General features: G+C 42.1%; 1 protein-coding gene across 1 annotated transcript; it reads right to left on the reverse strand.

Moving 5' to 3' along the window:
• Positions 1 to 2,250: 2,250 nt before the first annotated feature.
• On the reverse strand, positions 2,251 to 10,430 carry plk1 (polo-like kinase 1 (Drosophila)). The gene is made up of 11 exons (XM_034687469.1): positions 8,928 to 10,430; positions 7,615 to 7,783; positions 7,241 to 7,385; positions 7,050 to 7,143; positions 6,718 to 6,943; positions 6,537 to 6,579; positions 6,281 to 6,378; positions 6,083 to 6,160; positions 4,974 to 5,128; positions 4,682 to 4,864; positions 2,251 to 3,163 (listed from the first exon to the last, which is right to left on the reverse strand). The coding sequence occupies exons 1-11, from the start codon at positions 9,288 to 9,290 to the stop codon at positions 2,966 to 2,968; spliced, it is 1,752 nt and encodes a 583-aa protein (XP_034543360.1). The 5' UTR covers positions 9,291 to 10,430; the 3' UTR covers positions 2,251 to 2,965.
• Positions 10,431 to 10,783: the final 353 nt, after the last annotated feature.

The following is a 10,783-nucleotide window of genomic DNA, read 5'->3' on the forward strand; positions in this document are numbered from 1 at the left end:
ACATTAATTACATTCGAAAAGGGGGAAACTTTTTTTTTCTTCATTTTTAATATTTTCATAAAATAAAATATTGCTTAAGCACACCAGTAAAATAAATCTGGTGAAAATAAAATATAAATAATTTAATAAATAGTGCAAACATAAAAATATACAGGACAGAAGCATTTGGCAAAACCGGTAATTGTTGAATTTAAGTGTTTCATTAAGTGTAGGGAAATCTTAATGTTTTTTTAGCATACTAAGACATTCTGGACAATGCTATGCTTCCAATTTTGTGGCAACAGTCTGAGGAAAGCCCTTTTCTCTTCCAAGATGACTCCGCCCAAGTGCACAAAGAAGGGACTTTATAAAGACGTAGGCCCAATCTCAATGTCCACCCTCAAGCATTCACTGACTTTGAGGCGCATTCCCGCTAAGTCCGTGAGGGCTTAGGGCTGTCCCACTGTCAAATCATCAAGTGTGAGGGATCTCTCTGCAGACTTAGCGTAAGGAAATTACCCATAGTTCATAGCTTCAGAGCTTGGAGGGGTAAACGAGCGCCTTAACATGGAATAAAAAAAGTGCAACAGTAAAAAAGAAGCATGAGAGTTGCAATGAAATTTACAGGGAAAAAAAATTGCCTGCTAAGTATATATATATAGAAAACAGCCTTAATCTACTATCTTCATGCATATGTGTATACAGTATAATTTATATATCTATAGTTATGTAGCCTATTTATATATTTTAAACTGTGTGGTTAAGCAGTCCGTACGGTAAGGTCCTGGATCACATGATTATCAGGAAGTCAGTCCCTTAAGCGCCTTGAATTTGAGTAAAGTAAAAATTGTGTAATGAAAAATCCTGCATGCAGGTTACGTGAGAAGTGGCAAAGTGCTGTCCAATTCCCAGTTCTACAGCTTGAGCCCTCACAGCCTCCTGCCCTCAGTCACTTTCCAGCTGACGTCAATAAAGTCAAGAAGGGCTCAGGGCTTAAGGAGGACATTGAGATTGGGCCATGGTCTGATGAGTTCGATGACTGGCTCGCTCAGAGCCCTGACCTCAACCCCATCTAGCACCTTCGGGATGAACTGACACGGAGAGTGTGAACCAGACCTTATAGTCCAACATCAGAGCCTGATCTCATAAACACCATAGACTGTACAAATAATGGACGTAGTATCTGTGACGTCACCCATCTGTTTCTGAAGCGCTGTTTTGAAGCCAATCGTTGGCAGGAGCCATATTGGATATGCTGAAGTCAACCTAACTTCTGACGAGCTAGTTTGAGGTAAAGAGGCGGGCTTTGAGCCTCCTAGCCAACATCTAGTGTTTCCGCCTGTCAATCAAGTCAGCTGTGCCTCTCATTGGAAGACTCGTAATCTTAAGATCTTCGAAATTGCTGCATTATAAAAAAATTCACCCCCCTTACAGTGTGTGCCGATCGAGGAATGAGCTATCCAGACTACACTCATCTTTTGTATCAGGTTGTAAACATGTTTATTTCTGCTGTAAAGATCGGCTTTTTTGAATTTATGTGTATGTGGTTTCCGGTACTTCCAGAGCCAGCCTCAAGTGGATCCATGAACTGTAGTTTTTACAAGTTCCCACAGAAACACTCCAAGAAGACAGGAAACTTGGGGTTTGGGGCGGCAGTAGCTCAGTCCATAGGGACTTGGCTTGGGAACCGAAGGGTTGCTGGTTCGAGTCCCAGTATGGACGAAGTTTGGCAAGTGAACTGGTGGCTGGAGAGGTGCTAGTTCACCTGCCTGGGAACTGCCGAGGTGCCCTTGAGCAAGGCACCGAACCCCCAACTGCTCGGGGTGCGCTGGTTGACGGCAGTATCCTCACTCTGACATCTCTCCCTAAGCATGTTCACTGCATGTGTGTGCATTTGTATGTATATACCAAAAAACTGTATGTGTAGCATGTCCAAAATAGCATGAGTGAAAACATTGAATTTCCCCCCTGGGGATCAATAAAGTACCTTTCTAAAGCTGTAACAGCTGCAAAAGGGGTACCAACTCCATATTAAAGTATTTGAATACATGTCATAACAGCCCCTACTGGTGTAATGGTCAGGTGTCCATATAGTGTACAGTAAGTCTGACTTGTGTTTTACTGGTTCCTGCAGATGAAAAGCACCTCATGAGTTCACCCTGCTAAGTGTTGTTTCCTTCTCTAAAGTCACGACCAAACCTTCAGTCTTGAATTAGTCAACAGTTTTGTTACCAGGCCTAGATATGAATAATGCATTAAACCACAGCTGCATGAGTTGTTCAAGAGAATCTTTATTCAAACTTGGGTAAAATTAAACCATCTTTACAACATGAATGCATATTCAGCAGTATGTACAGGTCTATACATGTTGAAAAAGACAAGACATCTAAAATAGACTTAAAAGTGTAAAAAGTAGCGACAGAAGAAAAACAAATGTACATGATGAAGAAGTATTAACACGGTCCATCTCTACATACAACACAGATAAAACAGACAAACTAGAGAAGTGACCAGAGAAGCTTTTTCTTTGTCCACACAGCCGGTCTGAGCTCTGATCCAAGTCCTCTCAGCTTCACACACAGCTGAATGCAAACAAGCAGAGAGGAATCAAGGAGGAACTTTATGATTGGAAACATGAGGAACGTGTAACATTTAGAATTTTCCTACTTGTCTGCCTTTTGGTTTAAGAGTAGACCGCTATGTGAACATGTTGCTCGAGTTAAGCTTCATCAAGAAAGTTAGGAAAGGTTTTCATTGACTGCAGGGAAAATGATAAAATCTGCAGCTGAGAGGCAGAAATTCAACATGTACATCATATAGATTAATTTCCATGAATTTTATTCATTTTATTCACAGCCGAATAAAAAAATCATTACACCCCGACCCTTCAATAAAATACGGGAGAAGTTCAGGTTCTTTTTCCTCCTTCGAAGACGACAGAGAAAAGAAGTGACGAGTAATAAAAGGAGTGGTTTAAGATGTGGGTCTACTGTGCGGCTGCAGGCGTTGGCTTGCTGTCCAGCAGTTTCTCCACCATGAGTTTGGCGTAGCGGATGCGACTGGCGAGCTCCTTGCTGCAGCCGAACTCCTCCAGCAGAGACAGCTTGTAGGTGCGGAATTCTCGCTTCTCGTCGATGTAGGTGACCGCGCCCATCAGAGGGCAGAGGATCAGCTTAGTGTGGTCCTGGAATAGGGAGGACGGAGGAAAGCACAGGTTTAAGAATTGGGAACACACGGCAGAAAACAGAGGACAGAGCGCTGCAAGAATGACTTCTCTTTCGGCAGACTGAGGAGTTAGGATTTCCTGGATTGTTGGACACCTGCCTCCCCCTGACAGACTTTTCTAATTCACAGAAAAGTAAGAATATGGAAATAGATCTAGATGGAGCATAAAATGTATCATTGTCGTACTCAAACATTGAAAGGAAGGTATTTTTTAATTGTATCACTTGGACTTTGATAGTATAATTTTATTTACTTGGACCAAATTAGTGCCAGTGTTGATGTGAAATCCACTTTAAAAAATTGCTCTGTGGGCTGCTGGTTGAGCCTTCTGGTTTTTAGTCACTAGGCTACAGTTCTCAAGCAGACAGCCTGGGTTAAATGCAGCACCATTCCCACCCGTCACTTCACTCTCTCTCCTGGTTTCTTGTTCTGTCCAATATCTTGTGCTCTCCAAATAAAGGCGTAAAAGCCCCAATGTATAAAATCAATAATAAATGAAGGTGCTCAGTGTTTGGGTAATAAGATAAGCTTCTTGATTAACAAGAGTTCTATTTTAAGATAAGATAAGATACTCCTTTATTCATCCCACAACGGGGAAATTCACAATTGTTTTTTTATGTTTAGTTTCCAAACACAATCGCCAAGATCACAAGGCTAAGTTGAGGCTTAAAACTAACTAGACTTTAGCTGCATTGCTGAGCTTCTAACTTGTCCATGTTCAGTGTGATGAAGTTAAATTCCTCATGGTGACTTCTGTTGTCTCTTATTTGTGCTTTTAGCAGCAGCCTTCTTCAAGCTACACAAAAGGAATATCCCTGCAAAGTCTCGACTGACAAAATTTAAGATGCAGAACAAAATGTGAAATTCTTTGTACACTAGACGGGGGTGACAAGAGGTCTGAGCCAGCTTCGGGCTGCGACTCAACACAAAAGATTAAATCTGTGAATCCTTGGGAAGAAGTTCTAAAATGAATCAAATGATTAAAAGGTTCATTTCGGTTAAGACAAGACCAGTTGTGATTCTGTGTCCGGAGGGACAGTAAGACTCTGCAAGTTACAAACTTCAGAGCAGTGAAGGGGGGCTGATTATTTATAATAATGCCTCCTAATTTAAATAAATAATACCCAACACTATTTACTATGTACGTTAAGTTACATAAGTACAGAGAGAGAGGGAGATAGAGAGAGAGTAGATCAAACATAACTGGCTGCATATAAAATTGTAATGTTTGAAGTTTTTTTCTGTATTGATTTTTTGTTGTTACTGTTCTGGTTTTCATTTTTAACCCTGTAAACCACTTTGAATTGCTCCATGTATGAATGGTGCTTTATAAATAAACTTGCCTAGACTTCATTTGAGTTATCAACCAAAAACTCATTTCAAAGAAAACTCTATCCACTTTGATCCTGACACAGAAAATGCTGACATTTCTTGGATTGTGCAGCTCTGGTGGTGGGGGATGTGGTCTAAGTCTAACCTGGAAGAAGTTGATCTGAACTGTGCCGTTGGTGAGGTGCAGGACGATGGCGCTCTTTGTTCTGAACCAGAGGGAGAGGTATGGCAACCTCGCCAGCTCGTCTCCTTCCCGCCGCGCGATGTTGGCTCCGGCCTTCAGCAGATGCTCGCTCATGTAGTTACGGAAGTATTTCAGCAAAGTTATCTACATGGGGGGGGGGGAAGGAAACAAGAGTCAACGCCATGATTACATTGGTGACTTACCCTTGACTTCAACTCTGCCAATGGCTTAAGAATTTAAGACGACTACGCACCTTCTTGTTGAGTGTAGCCGGATACGAGCGCACGCTGAGGTAGGATTCAGCTGTTGTTTTGTCGATGTACTGCAGACTGTCTCCGTCAGTGTACATGATCAGACGTGTGTAGTCGTTAAACAGAACGCCCACACTGTTGTCACAGAGCTGGTACCCTGAAAAACAGAAGGAAAATTATTGTTAAGGCCTGTTAGATTAAATGCATGTGTTTTTTCATTGAAGAATTTCAACAAGTTCTGTTCTTAGCTCGACACTTTCCACTTAGAAATGTGACTGGTTAGCTCTCTCTGGTGGACAAACTGTGACATGACACTGCTATGTCTAATGGAGGGTCATTTCTCTCAGCATATTTCCAACTTTTCACTCTAGCATTCTGTTACTTCTATACTGTGTTTATGGAAGACATTTGGACATGTCAGAAGGACGAGCACCGGTTTTATCTAAAAGATGATCCCCTCTCTTCCCCCTATCACTTACTTTACTTACAAACTCTTCCTGTCCCATTAAAGTTACTAACCATAGACCTTTGTGGAGTCCCTGAGCTCCCTTGTCCCATAGGTTCCTCCGAGTCACCGCTATGGACATGCCAGACTCCAGCTGCTGCAACTACTACTATCCGTCTCACCATTATCATCTCTCTCTCTCTTCATCTCCCTCTATCCAACCCCAACTCGGTCTCAGCAAATGTGTGTCTAACATGAGTCTGGTCCTGCTGGAGGTTTCTGCCTGTTAAAGGAAGTTAGTCCTTGCCGCTGTAACTTGCTAAATTCTGCAAAGTGCTCTGCTAATGGTGGATTAAGATGAGATCAGACTGAGTCCTGTCTGTAAGATGGAACTGGATCTTATCCTGTCTTGATGTTGGGTCTTTGTTAATAATATAACAGATTACGGTCTTGACCTGCTCTGTTTTTAAAGCGTCTTGAGATAACGTTTGTTGTGATTTGGCGCTATATAAATAAAGATTGATTGATTCACAGTGCTTAATGACAATAAAGAGGTTGCACCGGTCAGAACTCAACGCTGTGATCTGCTACAAGTGCTTCTTCAATCTCCCTCGATTAATGACAAAGTATAAGTCTAGCTGGATGTGGAATCAGAGTGTTTCTTACCTAGTCCATATTTGTCAGAGTAGTCCACCCATTTGCTGATCCAGAAGATGGGGATACATGCAGGATCCTCTGCCTCCTCTGGAAACACAAAAATAAAAACAAAACATTCGTATGCAGAGTTGACATTGGCACAGAGATCAATCAAACGCCTAGAAAGTGCAACCCTTAAAAGGTTTCATCCCCTGAGTCTGAACCCACCTTGACAGATGACAGCCTTCTCCGAGGGCTTGGCAGCGATGATTGTGTTGAGCTGCTGCAGCAAATCTTTCAGGTTGTTTTCTGATGGCTCGACCTCTCTGCAAACACAAACAACATTAAACTCCACCCAAAAAGTGAATCTCCTAAATTTGACATTAAATTAAACAAAACAGGGGAAGACTAAGATTTTCTTTCCTAAGGCTTGATATCAAGGATGGACACTTCCATTCTAAACAATTGTACAGACATCTCTCACCTTTGAACTGGCTCGTCTTTCCCATCAGTCTTCTCTGTCCCTGCTGAAGAAGAAAAAGAAAAACCTCCTTTACTCTCTTTAAGAAATTTGAATAGTTCTGTCCATATCAAACTCAGAGTTTTAACACAAGAACTTGTAGATGTTTGAGTTTCTACCAGTGATTTTCTGCCGGGATCATTACCTTTGTTGTTGATGGCGGTCAGTGGTCGTCTCTGGTTGAGCTCCATGGCTGTGGAGGGGGCGATGGAGAAGCGTGGGGGCACAGTGAGGCAGGTGGTGGGCAGGCGTAAGGGGATGTAACCGGATGTGAAGAACTCGTCTCCTTGCAGCTCGGTGATTGTCGGCCTTTGGGCCGGGTCGGCATGCAGCATCCGCTTGATGAGAGAGGACGCGGCCGGGTTGATGTGCTGAAGGGAGAGGTTTAAATGCATGTTATGAGAGGAGTGAAGGGCGAGGACACAATGCAAAGTATGTTTTTGAAGGAATAGCGTGCGCAGAAACAATCCAACTTACCCAGGGGATGGTGTAGTTGTTTTTCTTGATGCGACTGTAGGTCTCCTTCAGGCAGGTGGTCTCGAATGGGGGCTTACCCACCAACAAAGTGTACCTGAGAGAAAAGAGTAAGGGAGGAGGTTTGTCTCACATGGAATAGTACTGATTTATCATATTTAGTATCTAAATTTTTAAGTGTGCCCCAGACTCACAGAATACATCCAAGTGACCAGACGTCCACTTCGTAGCTGTGGCCTTTCTTACAAAGCACTTCAGGTGCGATGTAGTTGGGCGTTCCACACAGGGTCTTCTTCCTCTCGCCATCAAACTCGATCTTAGTGGCCAAACCGAAGTCGCCTGGAGGAGAAACAGGGGAAAGATGACTTTACTTTGTGTGTATGACTTATCTATGTGTTTGGTCCTCACTCGTCACATCATCAGAGAAGCTTGACTCATGTCAGATGTAAAGTAAGGTGTGTCATTTCCTTGACACTGGGCCAACAGGTTTGATTAAGAGTTAGTGGTATGTGTAACCCCTGTCTGAGGTATGACAGTGATCATAAGTCAATCTGAAAGAGCACGTTACCTATCTTGACCTCCATGTCATCATTAAGGAAGATGTTCCCCAGCTTCAGGTCTCTGTGGATGACTCTGTTCGTGTGCAGGTAGTGGACACCTTTGAGCAGCTGTGACATGTAGTAGCGAGCTTCAGGCTCAGTCACAGCTTTTCGGCGCTTGTGCAGCTCCAACAAGGACTGGAAGAGAAATGGAAAATGATCAGATCCATCACTAAGACTGTCTTACAGCAGGATCTGAAAGGACAATGCAGCTTTGAGGGTTGATTCAAAGTAGGAAGTAGATGACCTGGACTAATCTATACAAATGTTTGGTAGGTGACCATGGGCAAATGTTTTAAAATATAAATATGGAAACAAATGAACTTTAAAGAACAAAGACTAAAGTAAGGCAAGGCAGCTTTATTTGTATAGCGCATTTCATACACGAGGGCAACTCACTGTGCTTTACATTAAAACATTAGCTTTCAGGGAGTGTGTTCCAGATATGTGGTGCATAATGAATAAACGCTGCTTCACCATGTTTCGTTCTGACTCTAGGGACTGAAAGCAGACCAGTACCTGATGACCTCAGAGGTCCAGATGGTTCATACAGTAGCAGCAGATCAGCAATGTATTTTGGGCCTAAACCATTCAGTGCTTTATAAACCATCAGCAGGATTTTAAAGTCTATTCTCTGACAGACAGGAAGCCAGTGTAGAGATCTAAGAACTGGAGTGATGTGGTCTACTTTTTTGGTCCTTGTTAGGACTCGAGCAGCAGCATGATGTATGAGCTGCAGGTGTCTGATGGACTTTTTAGGGAGTCCTGTAAAGACCCCGTTACAGTAGTCTAGTCTGCTAAAGATAAATGCATGGACCCGTTTTTCTGCATCCTGCTGAGACATAAGTCCTTCAATCCTTGATATATTCTTAAGGTGATAGTAGGCTGACTTTGTAATTGTCTTCATGTTGCTGCTGAAATTAAGGTCTGAGTCTAAGACTACACCAAGGTTTCTGGCTTGGTTTGAACCTTTCATCTGTGCAGATTGGGGCTGAGCAGTAACCTTTAACCTTTCTTCCTTGGTTTCAAAAACAATCATTTCAGTTGTTTCTTTGTTTAACTGGAGAAAGTTCATATCCAGTCATTGATTTGTTCAATGTAGGATCATATTTGAAACATTCAGATCATTTCAGGCTTCTAAATTTAAAAAAAAAAAAAAAGTCTTGTCTTTCTGACATGTTCAGTTTCCTCCACTAGGACAGGGAGGACAACGGAAGAAGAGGCCGACCTGATAACCGTCGGCCCTGAGTAATGAGTTCATGAAGTGTCCAAACAAACTCACCCTTCTCCTGCAGATTTCCAGCACCACGAAGACAAAGTCGTCATTTTCAAAAAACCCATGGAACCCAACGACGTTGTCGTGGTCGAGACTCTTGTGAATGGCGATTTCAGAGGTCATTTTCTCCCTCTGGTGCTGCTTCAGGATCAGGGACTTTGGCACGATTTTTCCAGCGAACACCTGTTTCGTTTCTAAATCTGTGATTTCGTAGCATTTGGCGAAACCACCTTTTCCGAGGAATCTCCCCCTCGCGTATCTCCTCATGGTGCGAGGGTCCACCAGCACGTCGGGGATCTCTTTCAGAGGAGCGGATTTCGGGTCGACATGTGCCGACGGATTCGCCGGCTTCGCAACACCTGCACTCATTTTGGATTAAAGTAGAGTTCTGGGTCCTTAAAATAAGGTCCTGGTACTACTCTCCTCCTGACTGTGGGACTCAAAGTCTTGTTAACCGACAGTAGTGTAGCCCTCGAAGCTAGCTTGCTCTCTTACACTGAGTAATTCAAATCAAAACTAACCTGAGCGACAGTCAACACTGTGTTCTAATATTAACAATATCGGAAAGCAAATATAAAGGTAAATAAAAACCTGAGGAAGACATGAAACTATTCGCAGGAGTCCTCCCTCCGTGGTTGCAGCGTTACCCCTGTTCTGCCTTTTGACAACAGTCCTCAGAACAAGTTTAAAATGCTGCCTCGGTCGTTACTGCGCTCTCTGATTGGTCCGCTCGATTTGAATTCCGAGGCGGTGCAGCAAAGCATTGTGGGAAACCTAGTGCAAAATTAGCCAATCACTGAGCGAGAAAGGCAGATCCAGCGCTGTGATTGGCTGAATGTGGGTTGCTGGTTGCTCATCCTTTCCTTAAACGCAATACCGACGGGAAATGTAGTCAAACTGGTATTTAAACAGTTGTTCAGCAAGATCACGAATTGTTGTGGGTTTTAGTTAATGTAACTTTAAGAATGTTTTAGAAAAGTCGAAGAACACTATGTAAATGTCATCCAGTGAATATAGGCGAATTGAAACGTCAATATTAATACATTGCGAAATACTGTAACATATAATCGACTAATGTGAAAGTAAGCGAATCCTAATAGTTTGATGACAAGTCTAAATGTGCTCATCTACAAGTTTAAGATGCATGATGACTATCTCTGTATTCTACTATTACTTGTTACGTTTACTCAACTATATTTCATTTTGGATTTATTCTAACAGCTATCATTTGGTTCATATTTAGCTTTTCAGGTAAATAATTCCTATATTATATGTTTTTTCAGTTTAATGTTAAAAAGAAGAGTAAAAAGTAGTTACATTAGTTGGACTACCACCAAGACAGTATTTAGAGAGATAGATATTCTCCTGGGGGAAGGGTCAGCAGCTCCTCTGGCTGCTAAATACAGTATCTCTGTCTGTCACAGCCTGAGGGACGCACCATGCCATAATATCTGATTTTAGGTGAAGGTTTTATGAGCATACTGCATCAAGTGAGGACATTGAGATATGCTGTATGGGTGACACCATCGTTCAGTAATGCGTATAAAATATGTAATATATATAATATGTAATGAGTAATGAATATAATATTTAATGAATATATATGTAATGTATGTGTATGAATTTTATGTGCTTTGGAACATGTCTTTGTTCATGCCAATAAAGCAAATTGAATTTAAAAATTGATAGTGACAGAAATACTGCTTGCATCTTAGTGTGTGGTATTTAATGCATAGACTGTATAAAATATGGATGTAGTATCTGTGACGTCACCCATCTGTTTCTGAAACACTGTTTTGAGGCCAATCGGCAGCGATTGTGACGTACAGAGGCGGGCTTTGAGTCTCCTAGCCAACAGCTAC

The sequence above is a fragment of the Notolabrus celidotus genome, chromosome 7 (genome assembly GCF_009762535.1).
Source record: "Notolabrus celidotus isolate fNotCel1 chromosome 7, fNotCel1.pri, whole genome shotgun sequence".
Lineage (NCBI taxonomy): Eukaryota > Metazoa > Chordata > Actinopteri > Labriformes > Labridae > Notolabrus > Notolabrus celidotus.